This window comes from Podarcis vaucheri, assembly GCF_965113315.1.
Source record: "Podarcis vaucheri genome assembly, chromosome: 5".
NCBI classification, from domain to species: domain Eukaryota; kingdom Metazoa; phylum Chordata; class Lepidosauria; order Squamata; family Lacertidae; genus Podarcis; species Podarcis vaucheri.
Genome location: NC_138763.1, coordinates 68,919,977 through 68,946,659, shown reverse-complemented (window position 1 = coordinate 68,946,659; position 26,683 = coordinate 68,919,977). Strand labels below are relative to the sequence as shown.

The 26,683-nt window shown below is 41.1% G+C and overlaps 1 protein-coding gene and 1 long non-coding RNA gene across 9 annotated transcripts in view; one reads left to right on the top strand and one right to left on the bottom strand.

Moving 5' to 3' along the window:
- PRKG1 (protein kinase cGMP-dependent 1) overlaps window positions 1–26,683 on the bottom strand; it is a gene marked incomplete at its 3' end in the record, with an annotated part of 706,724 nt that overhangs the window by 159,711 nt on the left and 520,330 nt on the right. For all 8 annotated transcript variants that reach the window (XM_082222041.1, XM_082222042.1, XM_082222043.1 and 5 more), the window contains one exon: window positions 656–719. In XM_082222041.1, the coding sequence (XP_082078167.1) occupies window positions 656–719 (64 nt within the window). The remainder of the gene's footprint in view (window positions 1–655; window positions 720–26,683) is intronic.
- LOC309532209 overlaps window positions 1–26,683 on the top strand; it is a 738,788-nt gene that overhangs the window by 206,926 nt on the left and 505,179 nt on the right. The window lies entirely within an intron of this gene.

The window sequence follows — 26,683 nt, the reverse complement described above, 5'->3', positions numbered from 1 at the left end:
TGCTTCTAGCTTCCTTGGCAACCATGGCTGCCATATGACTAAGGCATCCACTACCATCTATAGCCATTCTCCATTCCCACTGGAGGCTACGTTTAGGTGATTCTGAGCTGATTGTGGTGGGGTGACTGTTAGGCTTCAGGTTGTAAAGAGCTGGGGATTATTCCTGAATTCACAATTCCAACCACAACCCCCATAATAGCACTAAGCACCACTATTAAATGAATGCCAAACCCAAATTGAGGACTGAGGTTAGTATCTGGCGCCGTGCTAATTCACATCCAATACAACGAGTATGAGTATGCTAAATACACTTTGAAAGTTGTTGTTTTTTCCAACTTTGAAGGTGTGATTTCATTGTTCACTCACAGTGTTTAGTCTACAAGCGCTGTGTGGACAAGTCTTCAGGAAAATGTCAATTTTGTAATTCCCTAGAAACAGAATCTCTGCTGAAGTAGACTATATGCCACTTGATCTTTTCACCTTATTTTTTTCCCCAAAGGACATCAGTTGCACCATAAACACCATTATCCAAGAGAAGATACTTTACTTCAGTAGAAGTGCCCCAGAAGTGGCTGGCATAGATGAACTACTTTTGTAAACAAAAGACTTCCTACTATACTCCTCTTACTAACACAAAACATTAAAAGTTAAATACCTCTTCCAGGACATCAGCAAGCTTACTGAGTATCTCTTCAGGAAGGCTCTGGAATGTAGGAACGCTGTAAAAAAAGTGAGAAAGGCCATAAGGGTATAGATAAAATCACATCTAGAAGCTCGTAACCACTTACAACAGCAAAGTAAGTTATAGCTTTTAAACATCCATACAGATTAACACAGGTTCAATAGTTCTTTTCCAAATAAAAGGTTAAATGCCAATTTTATATTTAGCTAGAAGCATCAAAGTGTTTAGAACATACTAACAGAAAAAATTGACACCATTTTAGGAGGCAGATCAGAAATTCTGTGTATCTTTTCAAACTGTGTACATGTATATACCCATGAGGAACTTCTTTGTCTAGCAAAAGGAGATCAAGGACTGTAATATTAATCGGCACCACAATTTTAATGATATTAGGTTATTCTGAGTTTTCCTGGCAATAAGGATGTGAGTAAGAATACAAAATAGAAAATCAGTGTTGCGCCAAAATTTGTCTTCTAATTTCTTAAAAGTTTTCTTTCACACAAAAAAAGAGGCTTCCATCTTTCTGCTCATTCATAGGGCACTTTAAAATTTCTTTAGAATTTTGGGAAGTGGGAGGTTGCACTTATCACTGCAGTATATGGAGGACAATGAATGTGTTTTTCTTTCCATTAAACATTTCTCTAGCGCTCAGCACCTTTCCTGGCTGCCGACTTTTCCTGATATGAAAATGCCCCATGGATAGAATTAACTCATGTCTTTCCCTGGGCTTTAACTGAAGCATGGGAAGCTGGCTACAAAGTGCCACAAATCAGTGTTCTTGGTGGTTTGTTTTTAAATGGGAAGTCCTTCCTTATATTTACCTTGCCTGCATATATATATATATATATATATATATGCAGGTTTTGGTGTCTTCGGGTGTCTTCCCGTGTAAGAGTAGGGGTGTCTGGGCGACGTTTCGACGAGGTCTCACTCGTCATCTTCAGGCTGGTGCTTTCGGCTTCTTGTTACTGAAGGGCGGCTCTGCGGCCTCCCAGGAAGCTCTCCATGTATAGGGGCGAGCTGTGGTTTTGTGCCTTGTGCCAGCCAGATCTGTGTAGGGATTGCAGGGGGGTGCAGCATCCGGAGGTGCCACTATAGTTTGGCTACTGGATGGAGTCTGTAATATGTCTGTGGAGAGGGTCTGGGTTTGGGTCTGGTGTGGTTGATTGGTGACGGCGTTCTGTGTGCCTCTGGTTCTGGTGTCGGTTTTTGTGGGGAGGGCTAATTTCCAGATGTCTGGCAGGCGGGACGTGTCGTCACGCTTGTTCATGTTGTGAGGGTGGCACCTCCGGATGCTGCACCCCCCTGCAATCCCTACACAGATCTGGCTGGCACAAGGCACAAAACCATAGCTCGCCCCTATACACGAAGCCAAGCCAGAGCACAACTAAATGCAGCACAGCCATCTTCTCAGAAAAACTCTTCACAAGCTCAAGAGGTCAAGACACGAAAGCTTTAGCAACTAATCTACACTTAATGACCCACCCAGTGATATTCTGAATATCACTCATGAAATCACCCAAGATATCCCTCAAGTAATTAAGGAACAAAAGAAGAAAAGGCACACTAATCTAGGAACTTCCTCTTTGCCCAGAACGTTGGAGGCTATACACCACACCCCTCAACAGTATTTATAGGAACTCAAACACCAGACTCTGCTCTGTTCCAGTAACAAGAAGCCGAAAGCACCAGCCTGAAGATGACGAGTGAGACCTCGTCGAAACGTCGCACAGACACCCCGACTCTTACACGGGAAGACACCCGAAGACACCAAAACCTGCATTCCTGTACCCGTGAAAATCTACGAAAGCAAATATATATATATATATATATATATATAATATAAAATAGATTTTCACATATATATAATAGATTTTCACAAGAATACAGTAACATAAGCAATAGGCATTTAACATAACAGTAAACCACAGGTCCATCCTTCTGAGAACTTTCAAATTCCTATCCATGAGCATACTATCTAAGATAAGGTATTTTCCAGTAGTGAATAAAATTCTGTTAGGAAAGAATCTCAGCAATGTTATGCAAGTCTGCAATATGGTTAGTGAAAAGACAAAGGCAACAAAGTGGTAATGCCCAGATCTCTTTGTAGGCAACATATTCACACCAGCTCTGTTCCACACTGTCACTTGAAGAGAAAAAAAAGAGAACGAAGCAGCACAGTAAAAAATTGCTGTAGAAATTGGTTAATTTTGCCCCCTGTCGTGCTCTGAATCACAGATTAAAGTCATAATTAACAGAAGCTAACTCAGCAAATTAGTGCAGGCAGAAAATGGAATGATATTTCAAACTGTTAATAATGGATAAAGATGGAGCTACCAAAGGGTATGCCCACAGGGAAAAGATTTCTGTGAGGGCTGCTGCTGGACTTGATTAAATCATTTCCTCGATCTTTGATATATCTGATGAACTTTATTTCAATGAACTAAAAAATATCAACGTTGCAAATATAAGGTAAGGAGCAAATTAAGTTCACACGTAAGTAGGGAAAATTGGGGGGTGGGGAGCATTCATTTCTAAAGCATTATTTCAGCAACAGAGCAGATAATTAGGCAATTAGAAATGTTGACAGAGCACAAGTCCAAAATAAATGATGTCCCAGAGTGACAAAATTACTAGTATAGTAAACAAGACACTTTTAAGAAGGATTGTCAACAGTACACATAACCCATGAATGCTTCTAAATAATAATAATAATAATAATAATAATAATAATAATAATAATAATAATTTATCATTTGTACCCCGCCCATCTGACTGGGTTTCCCCAGCCACTCTGGGCGGCTTCCATAGAAACCAAAAAACACTAAAATATCATACATTAAAAACTTCCCTGAACAGGGCTGCCTTAAGATGTCTTCTGAATGTCAGGTAGTTGTTTATCGTTTTGACATCTGATGGGAGGGCGTTCCACAGGGCGGGCGCCACTACCGAAAAGGCCCTCTGCCTGGTTCCCTGTAGCTTTGCTTCTGACAATGAGGGAACCGCCAGAAGGCCCTCGGCGCTGGACCTCAGCGTCCGGGCAGAACGATGGGGGTGGAGATGCTCCTTCAGGTATACTGGGCCGAGGCCGTTTAGAGCTTTAAAGGTCAACACCAGCACTTTGAATTGTGCTCGGAAACGTACTGGGAGCCCATGTAGGTCTTTCAAGACCGGTGTTATGTGGTCTCGGCTGCCGCCCCCAGTCACCAGTCTTGCTGCCGCATTCTGGATTAGCTGTAGTTTCCGAGTCACCTTCAAAGGTAGCCCCACGTAGAGCGCATTGCAGTAGTCCAAGCGGGAGATAACTAGAGCATGCACCACTCTGGCGAGACAGTCCGCGGGCAGGTAGGGTCTCAGCCTGCGTACCAGGTGGAGTTGGTAGACAGCTGCCCTGGATACAGAATTGACCTGCGCCTCCATGGACAGCTGTGAGTCCAAAATGACTCCCAGGCTACGCACCTGGTCCTTCAGGGGCACAGTTACCCTATTCAGGACCAGGGAGTCCTCCACACCAGCCCGCTCCCTGTCCCCCCAAAACAGTACTTCTGTCTTGTCAGGATTCAACTTCTATCCATTAGCCGCCATCCATCCTCCAACCGCCTCCAGGCACTCACACAGGACCTTCACCGCCTTCACTGGTTCTGATTTGAAAGAGAGGTAGAGCTGGGTATCATCTGCATATTGATGGACACCCAGTCCAAACCCCCTGATGATCTCTCCCAGCGGCTTCATATAGATATTAAAAAGCATGGGGGAGAGGACGGAACCCTGAGGCACCCCACAAGTGAGGGCCCAAGGGTCTGAACACTCATCCCCCCCCACCACTTTCTGAATACGGCCCAGGAGGAAGGAGCGAAACCACTGTATAACAGTGCCCCCAGCTCCCAACCCCTCTAGATGGTCCAGAAGGATGTTATGGTTGATTGTATCAAAGGCCGCTGAGAGATCCAGCAGAACTAGGAAACAACTCTCACCTTTGTCCCTAGCTCGCCGGAGATCATCAACCAGTGCGACCAAGGCAGTTTCAGTCCCATGATGAGGCCTGAACCCTGATTGGAAGGGATCCAAATGGTCCACATTCTCCAGGCGTGCCTGGAGTTGTTCAGCAACCACACGCTCAATCACCTTGCCCAAGAATGGAAGATTTGAGACTGGGCGATAGTTGGCCATACTGGCCGGGTCTAAAGATGGTTTTTTAAGAAGCGGTTTAATGACCGCCTCTTTCAGCGGATCTGGGAATGTGCCCTCACAGAGGGAAGCATTCACCACCCTGCAGAGCCCATCGTCCAGCCCTTCCCGGCTTGCTTTTATTAGCCAGGATGGGCAAGGATCAAGGAGACAGGTGGTTGGTTTCACGCGTCCAAGCAGCCTGTCCACATCCTCAAGGGTAATGGATTGAAATTGATTCCATGCAACTTGACCAGACAGGGCTCTAGCACTCTCCCGCCCCGGCCCTGCTCCCACGGTGGTGTCTAGCTCCTTCCGAATATGAGTGATTTTATCTGCAAAAAACTTTGCAAAATTGTTGCAGGAGATCTTGGGGTCTTTACAAGGCCCCGGTGGTAAAGATGGTTCCGTTAAATTGCGGACCACCTGAAAGAGTCTCCTGCTACTATTTTCTGCAGATGCAATAGAGGTGGTGAAGAAAGTCTTCTTCGCCGTCGCTATCGCCACTTGGTAGGCTCAACATTGAGCTCTAACCTGTGTCCGGTCAGATTTGGAGTGAGTTTTCTGCCACCGACGCTCTAGCCGTCTTAGCGATTGTTTCATCGCCCTCAGCTCCGAAGAAAACCACGGGGCTGTCCGGGCTCCATGCAATCGGAGAGGGCGCTTTGGAGCCAGACAGTCGATAGCCCTGGTTAACTCCACATTCCAGCGGGCCACCAGGGAATCAGCTGAAAGGCCATCAACATGGGATAAAGCATCCCCTACCACTCTCTGGAAACCATTTGGATCCATTAAGTGGCGGGGGCGGACCATCCGAATTGGTCCCACCTCCCTGCAGAGGGGAAGGGTCGTGGAGAAGTCCAGTTGTACCAGGAAGTGATCTGACCATGGCACTTCTTTGGTTTCACTTTTACTTAGTGTCAGATTACCCACGCCACTAGAGGTGAATACCAGGTCTAAGGCATGTCCATGACTATGAGTTGGGCCCAACTTATTCAGGGACAGCCCCATGGAGGCCATGCTTCCCACGAAGTCCCAAGCGGCCCCTTGTAAGGTCGTGTCGGCGTGGATGTTAAAATCCCCTAGGACAACCAAACTAGGTGTCTCCAGGAGAACATCTGCCACGACCTGAAGCAGCTCAGACAGGGAATCCTTGGTGCAGCGGGGAGGTCGGTACACCAAAAGGAATCCTGTACTGCCCCTATTGCCCAACTTCCAGAACATGCACTCAGAAAACTGGGTCTTCCCAGTAGGACGCCTGATGCAAACTAATGACTTCCTAAAAATCACTGCAACCCCCCCTCCCCGCCCACATGACCTGGGTTGCTGTGCGTAAGAGAAACCTGGTGGGCAAGCGGCAGCAAGGACAGGCCCATCTGCTTCCTCCAACCAGGTCTCTGTCACACATGCCAGGTCAAATCCTCCATCCACAATCAGGTCGTGGATGGCAGTGGTTTTATTCATCATTGACCTGGCATTACACAGCAACACCTTCAGGTCATGTGGGTTTCCCCTGTTGATTCCAGTATCCATCCGGTCAAGGCCAGACCCGGAGGCAGTGATAGTCTTCAAACAATGACTAAACCTGCCTCCTCGGTAATGACATGGTCTGGTCTTAGCGTAACTCCTCCTCCTGCCCATGATTACTGAGATCGGATGTCCCAGTGCTTCCCCCCCTGTGGAACTTGTCCCAGCCATTGTGTTGGCTGGGGCCCCACTCCCAGGCAGCCCTGATCCCGCCCCTTAAAAACAAAACACAAACTATAGAGAACCAATAAAACAACAGAAAACAAAAACAGAACAATTATACTAAAATTAATCCCCAGCCAAATATCCAACAAAGGAAAAAAGGAAAAAAAGAAATACAAATTTAAATTGCCACCGACTGCTTGAGGACATTTTAAAACACATTAACCACTTGGAACAGGGAAGCAATTGCAGAACACTTCCCAGCTTCCCCAAAAGTTTGTTCCAAATAAGGGCCTGGGCCACGTCCCCTGGGCCAGTTGGAAAAGGCCCTGGAAGGGAGCAGGCACTGCAGTCCTCCCCACAGCCGATGGTCCGAGGCCTCACTGCAGCAGGAGTCCCTTTATAGCTGGGAGAGAGGGCCTGGGCCACGCCCCCTGGGCCAGTTGGAGAAGGCCCTGGAAGGGAGCAGGCCCTGCAGTCCTCACCCAGCCAATGGTCCGAGGCCTCCCCGCAGCAGGAGTCCCTTTGTAGCTGGGAGAGAGGGCCTGGGCCAGTTGGAAAAGGCCCTGGAAGGGAGCAGGCCCTGCAGTCCTCACCCAGCCGATGGTCCGAGGCCTCCCCGCAGCAGGAGTCCCTTTATACCTGGGAGAGAGGGCCTGGGCCATGCCCCCTGGGCCAGTTGGAGAAGGCCCTGGAAGGGAGCAGGCCCTGCAGTCCTCACCCAGCCGATATATAAATGCTGTCACCTGGAAAGTGACAGCATTTATATATTTATACCTTATACTACTGAGACAGAGTAATTTTTTTAAGAAAAGAGCTCGATGCAAAATACATATTTACAAGAATGTATAAATGCAAAATTTGATACTTGAATTATCAGCAAAAATATGCTTGAGTTCCTTTGCATCATCAAACTGATGACTAAGGACTTAACAGCATTTCAGTAAATGATTCGACAGCATGGCCCATACATAAAATTCTGTGGAATTTCTATGCATATAGAAAACAAGTAGAGGAGATTCTTTAAGGCGGGGAATTCTTTATCTATTATCAGCCAACCTGAGAGATTTAAATACGGTCCTTCCAGTGCATTTGCATTGCTCAGAGGGGCTTATAACAACGTTTAAAATACAGGGCTGTAATAAATCAATATAAAAACAGTAAGTGTTATGCCTCCTGCGATGTAAGGTCTTTCCTGTTGGGGATGGTGGAGATCTTACAGGTTTAGGATTATACAGCATAGCAAGACAAATCTACTCTGTCACGATGCATTATTTAGGAGCAGGGTACAGAACAGCCCCTCTGAAACAGTCTTTTTTCTTACATGTATTGAAGTTTTAAATGTCTGCAAAACCAAAATAATTCTAGCACCTAGAATTAATTTTATTTCTACCCTACTTCTCAAATATTGTTTCCCAAAGCAACTCACATCAATTTTTAAAAATGAGAGATAAACCGTGCCCTTTGGTTTAAAAACTAAAAAGGCATAACATACAAGGAAATGGATGTGGAGGGAAAAGGTAGAGGAGAACCATCACAGCAATGCCAAAATGAAATATAGAAGTTCCTCCCTGGCTGGCCCACTGGTTTTCAAACTTCCTTCCTCATGAAGCACTTTTAACTTTAACTTTAACAATAATTCCTCTGCTACAAAGCCTCTCCTGTGCATTGCAAAGGATTCTGGAAATCACCATCTCTGTTGGGTTAATGTGGCTCACATGCACTAAGATGTAACCTAGAAAGTATAAAAGCTCCCCTACAGTTGCATATTGAAGGGTAGAAAGGCTGTTTTTCGAGGGATATTTCTCCATCAGTACTGATTTTATCAAGGAACTTCAATATTCCTTATTTTAAAAGCCTAGATTTTAGTTTGCACTTCTGCGATCTGTTGATAAGGGGAACGAACGTTTTACAAAAGCCATTTAGTAGTAATCGTGCTGCCGTGCTTATCCTTCACTTTTTCCTTAAGCCAGCAGTCTTTACAGATGTGTATATCAAATAAACAAAGTACTAGAATGAGCATGGGAACAACTCTCTATTTCCTCCCATGCTTCTGTGACCTATGAGCCACAGCATGTACTTTCCAATCACAACATCATTTTTAAACTATCATGTAACAAAATTGGGGCAGGATGGTATATGAAATGACTGAAAAGGAAAAACTATATATAATAAAAATGCCAAAAATAAATAAATCAGCCAGTCACATGATTTGGAGCTATCAAGTCACATTACGTTAGGTTGCCTGAAGTGTGAATGATGAAATGAACTCTGATACCATCCTGCATTTAGCAGGCAAAATTTCTGCAACAACTCAGAAGTATGGCAACATAATTTATTATGCATGGGATCCCACAATTTCATGTTGGCTGTAGCACACTCATGACTCTTCATGGGTTACTGTGTAAGGCAGGGATGGAACACCTTTGCCAGCCTAAGAGCCACATTCCCTCAGGAGAATCAACTGGAACTGCACAACAGTGGTGAGCGGAGCTAGAGGTGAAAGTGGGTGGAGGGAAGGCAAAATTGGGCAGAGCAATGGATGTGATAACACTCTTTGAATAGCAGGCTACATTCAAGCCACACTGAAGCCAGGAGTTTCTACACACACACTTTCCATCCTCCTCACCAGGCAATGAAGATACTTCACACTTCATGTCAGCTAAGCAAAAGCACTTGAGGAATATGAAGCAGATGATGGGCGGTGAGTGGGAGTGAGGGTCAGATAGAGAGACCTCAATCACCCCCAGGTTCCTGACTCTCAACATAAGAACAAAAAAAAAGTCTTCAGAAGAATAGTTGCATTATTTGACAGTCAATTTCTTTTTGATATTTATGGATCTGTTGGACACAAGATTACTTCAAGACTCTGACATTTGATTTTTTTTTTAAAATAATATTTATTAATTTTTCAACAGTTTAAACACAACACTACCGAAAACCAAAAAAAACAACAACAATACAATACAATACAAAAAACACTACAAAACACTAACACAAACAACTAACAAAACAAAACAAAAACCATTTAAAACACAATCCAATTTCAATATCTTATCTTTCATTCAATTATTTCCACGGCCTCCTCACACCTCCCTTTTTGTATTCCACTTCTATTAATTGTTTCAGCAATTCCTTTCCATCTTCCTCTGTTTTCTATCCTATAATTATCTTAACACATTCTAACCTTATTTTTCCCTTTAATACTCTGTTAATCTATCTATACTTAATTCGTTATAACATTTCTACTAAAGCCATATAACTTCATTCCAACATTTTTCTAACATTCGTTAATTTTACAGTATTTCTGTAAATAATCTTTAAACTTTTTCCAGTCTTCTTCCACCGATTCTTCTCCCTAGTCTCGGATTCTGCCAGTCATTTCCGCCAGTTCCATATAGTCCACCAACTTCATCTGCCATTCTTCCTGGGTGGGTAAATCTTGTGTCTTCCAATACTTCGCGATGAGTATTCTTGCTGCTGTTGTTGCATACATAAAAAAAGTTCTATCCTTCTTTGGCACCAATTGGCCGACCATGCCCAGGAGAAAAGCCTCTGGTTTCCAAGACTCTGACATTTGAACCTAGGAGGCTGTATTCAATCATGCCCCTTTGATAACAGAAGGCTTTTGGTATCTGCAGGGGCATTTGTTAGTGGAACAGGAAAACTAAACATCCCCCCCCATATTTACACCCTCCCTTCAGCTCCATCACCCCTAGTTTGGGATATGCTTTTAAAACAGTGGGGAGAGGGGAGTGAAACTTGCATCCTTGCCCATTATATTGATTGGAGCTTCCACTGAATCAAAGAGTCTTCAGTCAGCAAACTGGATACAACTGACAATCATTTTGAAGACCATCAGGAAGCAATAGTATGCAATACAGGTTGCTTTCCGAGAAAGATACATGGTACCTTGACATAAAGAAATAGGTTTTCTTTTTTCTGTTTAGCAAGTTACCTGAAAACAGAAGTGATGTGTGATAAGGGCTATAGGTACAATGTGACAACTTTAGAAGCCTAAGTAGATGGAGCTGTGGCAACACTGTTATCTAAGAATGATGTTGGCACTAACAAGATGTTACACCTGGTATTCAGGGATTTCTGCATGGATAGCCATTGCATTGTTCAAGGGAGTGTAAGAAAATTGAATTTTAACAGGAGAAGCCAATAAAGCGTGGCATTTACCAATCTGTCAGCCATACTAATATTTGTCAAAAGGGACAGGGAGTACCAAATGGACAAAGTTTTGCCTCTACACAGAATATATGATCCATACAAGTGTAACAATTACATAGGCATCCTTGACTTGGAATATCATATCAGAATTGTGCATTCACTCTTGTGAGAGTGTCCAAGGAAGTACTATCTCTAAAGGCTATTTTTATATATTTGGGTATTAATCTCCTTAAAGACCAATGGGATCATTAGGGCAAGGGATACTGAACCCTGTCCGATATGTCTTCAATCAGTGATGAGAGCAAAATGCTCCAGGCCTCTCTACCCAGCCTCAGGACTCTTCCCAGAACACACCCCACATTGCCCCTGCTTTGTGCCCACCTCAAGTACTTTTGTCTGACTGAAAGATGCCCTTGAGCTACAAAGCCTCTTGCTTGCCTGGGTGGTGTTTGGGTGTGTGCAGAGCCCTTTGATTTTTTTGTGTGGCTGGAATATAGCCTGACATATGAAGTTAAGTCACATCTATTGCACTACCCACTTTTTGCCCCCTGGCTCCACCTATCACTGGCATCCAGCTCCTATAAGGTTGCCTATGGGTGGGTAAAAAATTCCCCAGCCCTAACACAAAGGTCGCAGGCATTATCTCAGCCATAGAATATCTTTTTAAAAAGGGTCTCACTGGATGTAACAATCTAAATGAATTCTTTTGCATGGCAAAATGAGCATCTAATCCCCATAAAATCATAGAAAGCATACTGGAGGGAGAAAAAAGCCAAAACCTAATCCTCTTACTATTTTGACACTTTTAGAGATAATAAAAACAAAACTGTCTTTGTAAAAGACAAGCTGAAGCTCAAAGTCACAGACAACACTAGCTCCTTAGTCTTAGTGAATGTCAAAGCTTCTAACTGAAGAAAAGGCATCACTACTCTGCAATTTACATTCATTGAGATATGAGCCTTATGATTTCAAAACTAGTTAAATATTCACTGACAATATCTACAAAGGATATTTATGATAACCTAAATCAAGTTCAACTGACCATTTGATTTCAGTTTAACAGCTATGCCTGCTACACTTGACAGTATATCAGCATAATAATATATGTTTTGGATATTACTTTGGCAGGACAAATGCAAGTCATTTTTCTCATTATTTTCAACAAAAAAGGAAGGAATTGTACCATTCATCTAATAAAATAGGCTTCCTTTCTAATATCACACATTTTCTGTACAGAATTCTATACAGTCATACACCATGCTGTATTTTTCCTAGAGCATAATCATTCGGCAAATGAGGATCTTCTGTATGAAAATAATTGTATACCCTTTCTGATGGAGTTTTGGTACAAACAGATTGTTCTGAGCATAAAGTAGGTCCTCACCTTACAAAGAAATGCAACAAGTTTTTCACTGCATGCAATATTAACACATTCAGTACACTCTGCTTTGCCAAATTTCAGATGCAACCTCTGATGCAAACTCCTTGAAGGAAGGAATTTATTGTTTCTAATTATATTAAAATGTGTATCTTGAATGTGGAGGCAAAATGTATGCACAGCACCCCTGTGAGAGAAAGGGCCTCCAGGAACATCGGAGGAAGAGCCAGTTGACTGCTTCCCAGTGGGTCCTTGGGGTCTCAAATTTCAGTGGCACCCTGTGCAATGCCAAAATTTGCCTCCCTACTGCTTCTCATGCTCCGTTCTAAATCACAGTTGTGGCGTCCCCCGCAGCACCCTCGAAGCTCAGTGCCCAGTGCAACCGGACCGGTTGTGCTCCCCTAAATCCACCTTTGCAGTGGAGGACTTGAGGGTACGTGGCTCCTCGCTGGACTGGAGCTCTGACTCAATAGCTCCAAACAACATCTGCCACATCAGTCCCAGCTGAACTGCATCCGCTGGACAAAAACATTCTTCTCTCAGGCCTTTGGCTAATGAAACAATCTATGGCCTTTTAAACTGTGAGGGAGTTGCTATTCTTTGCTTATTATTGTGTTATGTATTATTGTGTTTTTATATTGTGCTCTTCACATGAAGGGTAACATAGAAATTTATTAATAAAATAAAATAAATATACTCAAGATGGCTTACAATGCCTTAAACTAAAACATGGTAAAATATAATCAAATAATATTTGATATCAATAAGGAAGACTAAACTGTCTGGAAGGTATTGCTATCCTTGAGAAATGATCACGAGATTTTTTTTATAGTCTAAATAGGTATTCATATTTATCTTACAAAAGAGGTATATGTTATAATGCATTGACACTGAGATCTTTTCCACAATGAATCCAAATATATTTAGAATTGTTTACAAGCAGAGATGCCAACAGCAGCAGTAAAGGTGCTCCAGATCTCTTGAAAGGCTGATACATCGGTTCAGAGATCTTTAGTTCTGAACACTAATTTCACTGAGCAGTTCAATTAGTGCGGCAGGACTCCATGAAAGCTGTTGTTTGACTAATTCCTATGTCTCCCATCTAACATAGCGAAGAACAAAGTATCCTCTTAATCATATAACCTGCAAAAGCTAAAGGCTAACCTAAGCAGAATGCTTCAATAATTGATACTTGTGCAGAGATGGAGGAAGAATACCCACTTCAGGTTTTACCCAAGGCAATAATATACTGACAAGAAGTCTATGCCTATTTTAAGAAATGTCACCACTATCTTTGCAATCTTCTCATTTGCTGGTTTTCTAAGTATAAATGGAACAGACATTATTGATTGTATGTTTTGTAATTCAGGACATTTACCCTCTGTGGATTCCTGAAAACTAACGAATAGTTGGTGTTTTTAATTCAGCATTTAGGCCTGATTTTTATTATCACTGTTCAATATTGACCTCCGTCCCAGTGTTTAACTTGACATGTAACTGACTTATGTTCAAGAATTGTGTCCTTTGTAGTTCAGCATGTACCACTACAGTTGTCTACTTACAGATAACCATCTACTTTTCACACAATTTTCCATAAAGAAACCTTCCTTCTGCTACAAAATTAGTGGTTTAGTAGAACCACAGACACTGTATCCTAGCACCAACAATTACTGTTAATATGACAAATGAACAGACAAAAGTAGGCTGGACCAAATATCCATTTGTGTTCTGCAAAAATGGGGATATATTTGAGGTGGCTATTTGACAATTTCTGCATGTGAAGCATGTTCTCTGCTGGTAAAATATCTCTTCCTCTTGACAATGGAAACAGTGACAAAACTGGTTCCAAAGTCTCAGCATATTAGGGCTTCATTCACAGATGTTATCAATATTATTATGCCTTGGCCAGGATGAAACTCGACAGATGATCTGGCCTACCACTTTCCCATTATAATGGAATCTGATTATTTCAATAACTTGTTGATCAGCACCAAAAGTGCATATTTTACTAAAATCTACCAAAATGTGTACAGTACAGAAATACATCTTGCATACAAATACATCCCAACCTCACCTGGGCATGGGTTAGAGGTCAATGAGAATGGGGATCATGAGCACAACTGGGCTAATGGAGATGCCATATTCCAAGGGTTGCTAGACGTTCAGCTCAAGATTTCCCCAACATTGACACTGATGATGATAAGTAAAGCATGCAAGTAGTTGCAAGCTTCACAATTCTGGCCCAGTTTGCATGTAACATATCTAACCCAACCCATGGCTAAGCATGCATGTGCAAGCATGCAAGCACATTGACTGAATATCATGGGTGATTTGTGCCTCATGTGATTGTGCTGCTGCCACACCACCCAGAATTAAGCCATGGCTTGGGTTTAGCAGTACAGTGGTACCTCGCAAAGCGAATGCCTCGCAAGACGAAAAACGCGCAAGACAAAAGAGTTTTCTGTTTTTTGAGTTGTGCCGCAAGACGAATTTCCCTGTGGGCTTGCTTCGCAAGACGAAATGTCTTGCGAGTTCTTGCGAGTTTGTTTCCTTTTTCTTAAAGCCGCTAAGCCATTAATAGCCGCTAAGCCGCTAATAGCCGTGCTTCGCAAGACGAAAAAACCGCAAGACGAAGAGACTCGCGGAACGGGTTAATTTTGTCTTGCGAGGCACCACTGTAATCCAAATCCAAACTCATGGCATGTCTTAGCCATGTGAGAAAAACCACAAGTCTGGGTTCACTGTTCTAACTTAGACTTGGGAGTATAGAAATGTGATATATTTCACTCTGTCCCATAGCAATAGATAATTCCTTGCCACTACACCGTTAAAAACTAAAATGTTTAAAGACAGATATATATTTTAGTGTCTTGTTCTGCTGATTGCCAGGTTCCATGATAAGGTACCGTAGTTTTATTTGAAATCAACAGAAGTTACTTCCAGTAAAAGTGTTATAATTAGAAGGCTGATCTACTATTTTTGACTATGCTAGTATTTCATCATTCAAGACTGCAGGACATGTTCATGTTCCAAGCTTTAGAATGCTGCTAGCTGTGATATACAATTCCTTTGAAGTTACTGTTACAAACAGGATATTGGACTAAAAGGGTACGATCCTTCAATTCTGTTCTAACGTTATTTAGTATATTCAGCTTCAGATGGCTGCTTTTCATGTCACACATTAAAGAAATGCAGGAGTTCTCAGAAGCCATGCAAACATCTTAGCAAAAGCACTTATGAACAGCTGTTTATTTCTCATAGATTACCACAGTGAGTAATCCACCCATTTTGCCACAAGGAAAAAAAGCAAATTGGGTTCCCCCGATTTCATGTGTGGTGAGTCATAGTCAACAAGAAGTTAAATTACAACTGCTTTTATACAACACACTCTATTAAACATAGGGTTTTAAATAAGGTCTCCATTAGACACTGCTTCTTTTTCTTATAATTTATTTTCTATTAATTATAAACACTGATATGTATGTATCAAAATACATTTGATATCTTAGTTCTTCAGCCTGTATAATCCCTTTAGGATAAGCTCATTATGGGTACTTTGTGGCGAAATGCCAAATCTCGAGTCAATTGCAAATCATGCTCTGTGCAACAAGTAAATTGAAAGGTCAACATATCTGTCAAAGCATTCTCACAAATGACAAGATTTAGCCCTCCCTTTGCAGTTGTGTAGAGAAGGCCTTCCAAAAAGGGCATGGATAGTTGCCGAAAAGGTCATAGATGAATAGAACTATACTAGATATTTTCCTATCTCTTAAGAATTCTGAGAATTTTAATAGTTTGCACCAACTGGGTGGGTTTTATGACCATTTTTCAGGTTTATATAAAGCAGGTTTTGTTCACCTTCTCCATTCCTTATTTATTTTCCAGAATACAAATGAAGCATGGAGATGAGCAGCAGGTAAATTGGGGAGTTTGGGAGCTGACTAAGTGAGCTAGACATTACATAGCTCAATAGTAATAGTTGAGAGGAGACTGAGAGACATATACTCTCACTGCTAGTATCTTTTATTTTCTGGTTGTGGCTCATTGTTTGCAGTTGGATCTTCTCCCTGGTATTACCTGCTGCTGTGTTGTTGTGGCAACTCTAGGCTTCCCACTGGGCTTGCTGCTTCCTTCACTCCTGAGACTGAAGGGGGGAGGGGAATCAAGTATCTAGGCAGGGCTTGGGATGTGGTTGGAGTGGTTATTGAGTTGCTCATTCAATATATTCATGATACAGGGCACTCTAGGCTGTCATTTTATAATTTTTGCATTGAAAGTATTTCAATTAAACAAGATAAAGTTGGAGGTTAAAAAAAGGAAACAAAAGGTGCATAAAAATTACCAAAAATTAAGAATTTAAATTATTCATTATTATTTATACCCTGCCCATCTGGTTGGGTTTCCCCAGGGATCAGAGCCACTCCTCCCCCTATCCTGCAACTACAGTGTTGTTTCATTGTATAACAACTGGTCCAAGACTCCCTGGGGGGAAATAGTTTGTGTAAGTGATGTAGCTAGTTCCTTAAAATACACAGGATTTTTGAAAGCCAAATCTGTATAGTTTCTATGGTGAAGAGTTATATAGGGGTTTGGAAGTAAATTCTCTGAGAATGAAAATGACTCTCACTCTCACACGTAAACTGGCACTCACAAGAAATGAAAGAGCATTGCAGTTATAATAATTTACATTTACTGAGGGTTTTTTTTAGTCTTAACATTAATTCAGGCTACAAAAGGAAGATTAGCAAGTTGGAGATACTCTGAACTACAACTCAGATCACCATAAGAAAAGTAATATGCAGCATTTAAGAACTCAAGCTGGATTGTATTTCTTAATACAGTTTTTTAAAGGCCCTTGCATTAAGTCACCCTCAATGTTATATAAACCAGATATTAAATCATTGCCATAGCAACAAAGCTTGTATTGCCTGTCCTACTTTTATATCTTATGGTCATCATTCTCAGTATACTATTTTGCTGAATGAATTATAGCTCAGTTTGAAGTAGGAAAGCTATATATAATTGTATAAGGTACCCAAAAGGCACTTCCCCCCCAGCAGGAATCTGGTTGAAATTCATTGGGGAGGAGGGAAGAGAAGAAGAAAAAACCATTTACAGTTTAATGGGGTTTTAAAATCAATTTTCAATAATTATGACAATACAGAGGTGAGAGCAACTCAGATAATGAAGATATGCACAGAGACAACATAATACATGCATGAAAACAAAAATTCTGGGTTGAATCAAGTACCAGCCATGGTCAGAGAAGATCCATTGAAATTAACAAAAGTTACTAATTTCAGTGGTTTAACTCTGAGTAGGACTTAATTGCCTACAACCCCTAAGTGCCTTAGACAATTTCTTATATGCTATACAATTCACCATACTCCCATCAGAAGGATTCACAAATCACTGTCCGCCACCAAACTTAATGCAATCTAGACCTCCGTGTGCAACAAGCAGAAAGAACTGGTGTTTCACATTATGCTGCCTGAATGAATGAAGTATAGCAGCACATGCTTCAGTGGAAGGTACAACTTCTGAACTTTCAAAATAGATGGTGTGCAACATGTTAATAGCAGAATTCAATAGAATCTTTCTACATGCAAGCAGTTGGGATTTGAGTAACAAACACGGCCTTTTTACAGATTCAGTGCAGCTCAAAATATACAGTCATCCCGTGCTGAAAACTGTGAGTAGACGTGCTCCTGGGCTGTACCAGTCATAAACTTGATTAATCCATTGAAGGACTGTTTAGTCCGAGTCTGATTTAAAGATAAATAATCCCAAGGGCAGGGGCCTTGAAGTTGTCAATCAACAATTATTACCTAGACAACCCAGTGAGCTGGAGCACAGCTTACCTGCTAAGCCTGCTATTATGAGATATATTGCATTTCTATCTAAATTATAGTAATTGTAAGCTAATTTTCATATAGCTTTGCAAATGAGCACATACAATTTTTCTGCAAACCCGTGCCCCTTTTTATTCTTTTTTTTGGAGATGTTGTGTCTTATACCCTCATTGAAGATGGCTACTGGGAAACATGGCCAACACTATGGTATGTTAACAGAGAAGACTCTTTCTGTATTCATACAGGGAAAGTCTGTAATTAACTATTTGTGGTAGCAAAGTATTACAGTATATTTATGTGAAGGCTGCCAATATCATCCACTTAATCCCTACCCAAAGGTTCCAAGGAGGAAGACAAAACTGTATTTTTATTTAATTACACTCTATAAGGGTTTAATGCTCGATGGTTTTGCAAGTGAGGCACAAAACTTAGCTTACCGTAAACTCTTAACAGATAAACCTTTAATCAGCACTATTTTCCAACCAAGTCTCAGGTAGACTTTTCCCATCTAAAATGGCGACCAGTGTTCCTAAACAGCAACACCCACTCAGCCCTTCCAAGGATTTGACTTTCCCTCAGGGAATCAAAACCTGCTTGCATTGCCTAGCTAACCCCACTCAAGAGTCCAACTTTGTCTGCCCACAGACAATCCCTATCTCTGAGAGCCAGTTCACTATCTGTCTCCGCTGACAGAGCACTGTATTATATCTGAGTGCCACTCAGATAGACAGAGACCTCATCTGCCCACCCAGAGAGGAAGTCCCTATCTGACTATTAAATTGTCAGCAGCTCACTTAAACTCCACTCTCTCCTGATTGGCTGATGGTCACACCAGTTCTGGTTACTGGGAAAGCTGGAAACAGAAGCAAGGAAAAGACTGACAAGCTGGGGAAACTAGATGGCTGTGAGAACTCTTCTGCAGAAAAAAAGAGGGAGATATGTAACAGAAGTGTCTCATAGCTTCTGCATGATCAAACATTTCAGTAATTTATAGACTGAGATTAAAGAGAGCGTTGTTTCTTGATCTTCCTGATATGTTACAGTAGGTAATTTTTGAACCCACAGGTTAAGGAACTTTACATTTTGGGAGGAAAAAAAATCTGAATTTAATTAACTTTCCAATCATTGCTATTTGTTTATATATGAAGTGGCATCCTCTAATCCTCCAGCTCTGCCTCCTAAATCACCCTGTAATAATTAATGACCAATTGCCCAGTCAATAAAATATTGTTATTCCTTGTCAATTGTATTTAGGCACTTGATTTGCTCAGTTCCAAAGGATGTGTCTGCTGCTGTATAAAATACTGGAAATGGGTTTGAAGAATATTTATTTTCAGTCCTTTCCATCTTTTGCTTGGAAATCACTGCAGTCAATCAAGTGACAACAGTTCAAAATATTTAATAAAAAGTCACCATCTAAATTCAGGCAGCATTCACACAATTATTTTACATGCGGGAAAAGCCAAATCATCCCCCTAAATCCCCCCTCCCCCTCCCCGGATATTTATTTAATATTCTTTGGCTTGTTAAGACAACATGAATTTCCACTGAAATGTCACTATGAAGCAGACAAAAAAAGGATAATGGGCCCTGTTTGTAATTGTCACTCAATAAAAATTCATAAATTTTCCTTCCTTTTTACAAGACAGCAACAACTAAAATCATTGTGTGTCTGTGTGAGAGAGAAACTGCGACGCCTTGGTCATTTTAGGGTTTTTTTTAAACAACTCAATGATTTTACTGAGGTCATTTTTCATGTGCTTACTTCCACAAGGGGTCTGGAAGTAAGCAATGGCAATGGGCATTTTCTGCAGCAGCTTCCTGCTTACGGAATGCTCTCCCCAGGGAGGCTCGCCTGGTACCTTGGTTACATGTCTTGAGGCACAAGGCAAAAACATTTGACTTCTCCCAGGCCTTTGCCTAATTATGGCCTTTTAAACTGGGTGTGGGCTTAGTGGCTTTTGTTTGTTACTATGTTATGTATTTTTTGTGCTTTTTTATTGTGCTCCATGATCCTCAAATGAAGGGCGGTATAGAAATTTAATAAATAGATAATAATGTTGCTTCTTCAAGGGGAGTATTGCCCCATCCAAAACACACCAAATTCCTGTTCTTCGCAAGAAAGACCGCTACCTTGTGTGCATTAAGCTTCACTTATTTTGGCCCCCTCCAGCTCAGCACTGCTACCAGGTCAAGACACCTCAATCAATCAATCAATCAATCATCTGGCCACTCTAGCAATGCATATTGAAGAATCAAAACCATAGGTAACCCAGAGACTACTGATACTAACAAACAACACTGTGCACTGAAACACGCTATAGAACATTAATAACAAATTATAGTTATTTATGTGTATGCAGTACAACCTACACACACATTCCTACACACAGCCATAATGAACCACTGTTTACGCTGTTCAATTTCCTTTCATAATGTGAGCAAACGTAATCATTTGACAGGATAATTGCCTAAAATTAGTCAATTTACATTTGTTTGGATAGCTCTCTCTCATTTTCCCCCCGAGTGTGAATTACTCTAATCAGGAAATGAAGGAACAAAATCTGTGAAAATAAAATAGATAGTGATGATCGGGAAATCTGTAAAGAAAAAGAAAAAAAGAATCTTGCACCCAAGGAACCACAGCAAAACAAAGTCAGGAAAGCGCTTTCATTTTCTTAATTAGAGATATACAGCACGTTGGTTCCACTTCATGTATTTAGAACAAATATAACTGGAGATTATTATTATTATTATTTGTTCTTAAAGTAGCTTAAAATTACCACAGCTCAGCTGTGTAGATTAATAAATACAGACCCATGGCCACGATAACCAATCTTCATTATGTACAGTGCTATTACATATTATCATTAAATAATTGTCCTGATTAGTACAACTGTAAATAGGATGAATCTTTGGCCCTGCAGTAGTTCATGCAAACATTAGCCTATACAGCTGACTTATGCCCAGGGTTTGTTTTATTTTGTTTTTGAAAAGAAATACTTTTAGAATTCATTGAGCTTTGTCCATCCTCATCCAAGATGAAGCTGAGAGTGCATGAATATCAATAATAAAAAATACCAGTACATGCAAGCATATTATAAAATATAGCAGCTGAAACCCACAGTAAGAGTGTATAACCCATATGGAAACATTATAAGCCAGTGATGTAACAGCACAATGGTAGCCAATGGAAACAAAGTTTGTTAATTTTTTGTGGCAAATGCTAGCCTACTGCCCTGAGTGTACTTTAGAAATAGACTTTCTGTATGCAACTACTGGCAATTTTCCTGAGAATGGGATGAACCAGACTAAGTTGTTTGAATTTAAGTTCCATTGATTTCAATGAGAACTTAGCAATGACTAATCTTGCCCATTTATTTCAATGTTACCTAAATGTAACTAACTTATTCTGGAACCAATCCAATATACATAAAAGTAGCAATACCTCAGGTGGCGCAATGGGTCAGTGTGTCTGGCTATTAACCAGAAAGTTGATGGCTGTGGCAGGACTAGATGACTCTCAAGGTCCCTTCCAACTCTACAAAAATTCTATGGCTACTGAACTGATAGTCTTTGGAATGATGTGATATTTATTTGTTTAACAAACTTCTAATTCGTGTTTTAAAATACATCCTTCACAAAGCAGGTTACAACATTACCCCCCCCAAAAAAAAATCCCATTTAAAACATTACTATAAAAACAATACTATAAAAAAGCTAGTACAAAAGCAGCCAATAGCCCAGCATAAGGGAAAACTCCAAAAACCAGACCACAACGCTATCTCCACAGCTCAATTAAAAACTAGCCATTGAAAGCCACAACAAAAATGTGGGTCTTCAAGGCCAGTTTAAGTCTCTGTTACAGGGTCTTCTCAGACTCTTAAACACCTCTGTTTTCACACATTTATCCCGGGCAGGAAAGCTGGATTCCTTCTTTCTTTTTTCTTTAATGCTTGTATTAGTATCCTCTATCCTGTTTTGCAGAACACCTCAAAACAAGTGAAAGAATGCACAACTACAAACAAATTAAAGCATAGCTCCCCACCCATACATAAAATTAAAAACCAATGGTGTTTCATTTTATATCAGAATCTACTCATTTTAAAAGCAGTTTAAAACAGAAACAGCCATAGTTTAGATATTTGCAACTAATGTTTTTTCTTAAAGAAAAATCATGGCATGTTCTTGCAAAGGATACCAATGAGGAAATAGTCACACGTAGCCATGCACATGTATTTACACACATATGGAAAGGCTTTTGGTCTGGTGGATGCCTCCACCAATGAAAGAAGAGAGAAAGTGATATTTTCATATTTCTCTCCCATGCAGCCTCTGACAAAAGCTGAAAATTGGCTCCCTCAGACCTTTCAGATCAGGGTGGAGGACGTCACCAATGCATGGGCACCAACTGTACACGATATCCTACATACAGCTGTAATCTGAGCAACATCTGTAAAGCATCTCTAACCATATCAGACAACCTGTCTTTATTTATTAACCACAAATTAATTTATCTTCCTTACTTCAATAAGTGTGTGAACTCCAACTTTTCAAATAAAGCTCGATGATTTGGGACAGGAGACAGGAAGACTATGAGAGGAGGCAGTGCCAACGGGCAATCCGGTTCTTTAGTACAAGTTACCTCAATAGCCTTAAAGTGGTTGCTATTTTATTTATTTATTCAAAGGCATTGATAAACCACTTAATATCAAACAGAGCTATGCTGTAGACTGAAAACAGGCTCACCTCAACAAATATTTCTCTTTTAAAATAAGCACTGATCTCCTTTACTTCCTTTAGCTGCTCCAAAATCTACAGTTGGAAGCTGTTAGGTACCTATGGACTTGGAATCCATCGAACATAATTACTTATTTCCGCTTACAAGGCTTTGACATATACAGTGCATAGCTGTAAGCTAGTATATAAACTTTACTATATTATGACCAAATAATATATTGTAGTAAGTTTTCTTATTTACACAAGAAAGGCATCAAGAAAGGGCCTCTCATGTGACTGAAGTGAATCAACAGAACTAGATACCCTTATACACCCATACGAAGCAAGAAACTTGTTCTATTGCAGTGATTCCAAGCTCATGCTACTCAGCATATACAAATGTCTGAAGCTGAATGGCCAGCTGTTTCATGTATGTTAGGACTGCAACAGGGACTAGAGGATACTTTTTTGAAAATTGCAGCAAATAACTCGGGAGAACAAAATCAAATATAACTCCTTGTAAAGCTTCCAGTCATACATCTGGAAGAATTGAAAAACCTAAGAGCAAATCCCCAAATCTCTGGCAGCCAGAGCAGTGACCCCATCTTTCTTGTTTATAGTGTGAGACAGGTCACTTGATTGCTTACAGCTATTTCTCCGATATCTGAAGATACAGCTGAACACCTAAAGGGCCAATATGATTTAGTGAAAATTGCTGCCTAATTGAGCCAATTTCTTGTCAGAAAGGCTTCTTTGTACTATTCCATCCAGCTGTCTACGCGATGGTCACTTACTGTATCCACTTGTTATTTCTTCCAAGGGGGATTGCTTTCCCAAAGGTTCACAAAAAGTGTAGCCAACTTGGTCACAATTCTCTCTTTAAAGACACTGAAACTTTATGAATTATCATTCCCAAGCCAAGTGGGGGGGGGGGAGGAATAGTACTCGAAATTTGCTAAGCTTTAACAAGGACTAAAAACAAAACAGACAGCTGAAGTTAGATAAACCTTGCAAAAATAGAGGGCTGTCTCATTGGCTTCTTACACCAGCATATCAATAATAGAAGCAAGCCTAGGCTATCCAGGCATTTGCCCAAAACCTTTGGGCTAAAAGTGGGGAACACATGTAAGCCTTGCCTCAGGGTCTTCACATGTGCTGGATACACTTCAGATCTTCCTGCACTGATAGGGGAGGTATGAGGGGGCGTCAGAGTATGTTTAGCTAAATGTGCTTTAAATCTGCCCCATGACTGAAAATCTTGATAAGCTGGAAAGCGCTGAAGTGGAACAGCCACATGCAGGGACGTTTGGGGCAAGGTTTGCATGCACACCCTGACGCCTACCCCTACTTTTAGCCCATGCTAAATACACTTTCAGCCTCTACCTAATGTAGATTACTAGATCTCCACTCCCAATGTGAATATAGTCTTGCACACTGGGAGAGTGAGATGAAACCTAGGGAAGGTTTAGGGTCCTTGTGGGTAAATTTATGGGGAGGTAGGTTATAAGGTAAATCTTGCTTTTCTGGCACACCAACCAATCCCCCTACATATCATCTTGATTATTTTGTTTTTACAGTGGTACCTCGGGTTAAGTACTTAATTCATTCCAGAGGTCCGTTCTTAACCTGAAACTGTTCTTAACCTGAGGCACCACTTTAGCTAATGGGGCCTCCCGTTGCTGCCGTGCCGCCGGAGCACAATTTCTGTTCTCATCCTGAAGCAAAGTTCTTAACCTGAGGTACTATTTCTGGGTTAGCGGAGTCTGTAACCTAAAGTGTATGTAACCTGAAGCGTATGTAACCCGAGGTACCACTGTATTGTACTTTAAAACCCTCCCCTTCCCCTTTTTATTGCTTTGCAAATGCATGCTTCATTGGGAGATGACCCAACAAAATCCAAGGAATCTCACAGTAACTCTTCCATCAGAATCCATAGGCAAACTCATATATGGTGGTACCTCCAGTTGCGGACGGTATCCATTTTGGAGGTCCGGTCAGATCCCGAAGTTTCCGCAACCTGAGGACCGCGCTTCTGCGCATGGGCAGACTGTAATTTGCTTGCAGAAGTTCCAGTTATGTTGTGGCAGTGAGCTAGAGGAGTTGCAGATGCATAACTGTGTATGCAGTTAAGGATCACAGTTCCCCTAAATAGATCTTACACTGGCATTTCTTATAGGAAAAGATCTGCACCACTCTTTGGAGACTGGTTGGCTATAAGAACTACCGTGATAAAGCCCTCATTGTATGCACCAATATTTTGCATAAACACACACAGCTTAATTGGATTACAGTTTGCATTGATAACATTTTCAAACACCACCAAGCTATGTGTTAAGTTTATTCTAACAAAACCAGATCATTTGCCTTTTCTTTGCCAACAAAAAGCAGTTTCTTCCTTTCATTAGAAGCCAGTAGAGTAAATCTAGTGAAAAGAACACTTACAATGAAGGTCTTGGTTTGTTTTGCTTTGAAACTTAACATTATATCTTCTAAAACAACAGACCCTCTGGCAAATTAGACCTTATCCCAGTAAGAAAACTCGTGGCTCTATTGAAAAGGACATTTTTTTAAAAAGTCAAATACTTCAAAATCCTTAACATCCGCAGATGTCTTATTACCTGCTACCACCTGTGGCCTCTGCTGCAGAGTCTGTGGCTTTCATTTTTATGTGCTACAGTTCTCTATAACAAGCTGTTTCCTAGCAGACATACCAATTCATCATTTCAGGAAAGCCCTAAATTGCCCCACAGATGGACATTACAGAGAACAGGAACAGCCAACCCTCAGCCTTTTGTGAATTATTTGACAAGTCAGAATTATAAGTGTCATGGGCAGAGGTAATCATATGTATAGCACTGGGATGTATTGTGTGTGTTTTTTTTAGCTGTTAGGCAGGCCTTTGGTAAGAACGCAAAATAGCATATCCATATGAAAGAAGCAGCGAAAATACAGGTGGCAGCTATAAGAAATAAAAGAAAACTGAAAGCGTCAACAGAGTTTGTTGCAAAACCTGTAATTATATAACTATAATAAACACCAGGTTATGTAGCTGTAGATTGAAACCACATGATCTTATTCAGCTGCTGCCATTGCTGAAAAGTTAAGAGAGTGGGGTCAATGGATTTGAGAATTCCATGTTTCAAAAGCTTTTGGGGGCAACTTAAACTGCCAAGGGCAGAGCCCTACAACCTAATTGCCATTCTCATGATACTGATGCATATTTATTTCATTTTGAAAATACTGCCCAAGATATATGTCTCCTTCCAAATTGTTTCTACGTCTTTTCAGGGAACCACTGTTCTTAGTTACCGAAGCAAGTGCTGAGCTATATTATTATGAGATAAAAGAAGAAATAAAAGAAGTTCTCCTAGTTTGCAATTGACTGGGGAAAAGGTAGGAGAACCTTGTGGGAAATATTCTGCCAATATTCTTCTGGGGTGAGCCCTTTGGAGAAGGGGCAAAAGCTATAGGTACTCACATGGGCAAGGGGAGTTGTGGGTTCTGGACACAGATTCATCCAATGAGTAGCCTTCTATCTCAGAAGATATGCCTCAGAATATCTACCAGGGACCCATCTCCACAAAAAGTCAGGGAACAGATACTTTATGGTTATTGTATAAATATATACTCACTGGTTTGCCCCAAGACTGAAAAAGGAATAGAGCAGGAGCAAGAATTTCTGAACGTTCCTCTATTTCATACAAAAATGAAGAACTGCAATGGCCTGGTGGTGTACACTTGTATGCAGAGCATACCAACGCTTGGCTTATGGACATCTCAAATGGTATTTGAGAATGGTTGCAGGAGCAATAGGGTTGTCAGCAAGCCGGTAAACTGCCATCTTTGGTGGCATAAGAGGCATTAGGCCAGAGGTCCTCAAACTTTTTCAGCAGGGGGCCGGTCCACTGTCCCTCAGACTTTGTGGGGGGAGGACTATTTTTTTTTTGGGGGGGGGGAATGAACAAGGGATGATGAGCGGCGCACGAAAGGGCTCCAGAGAGGGGCTGCTTTAAATGGCGG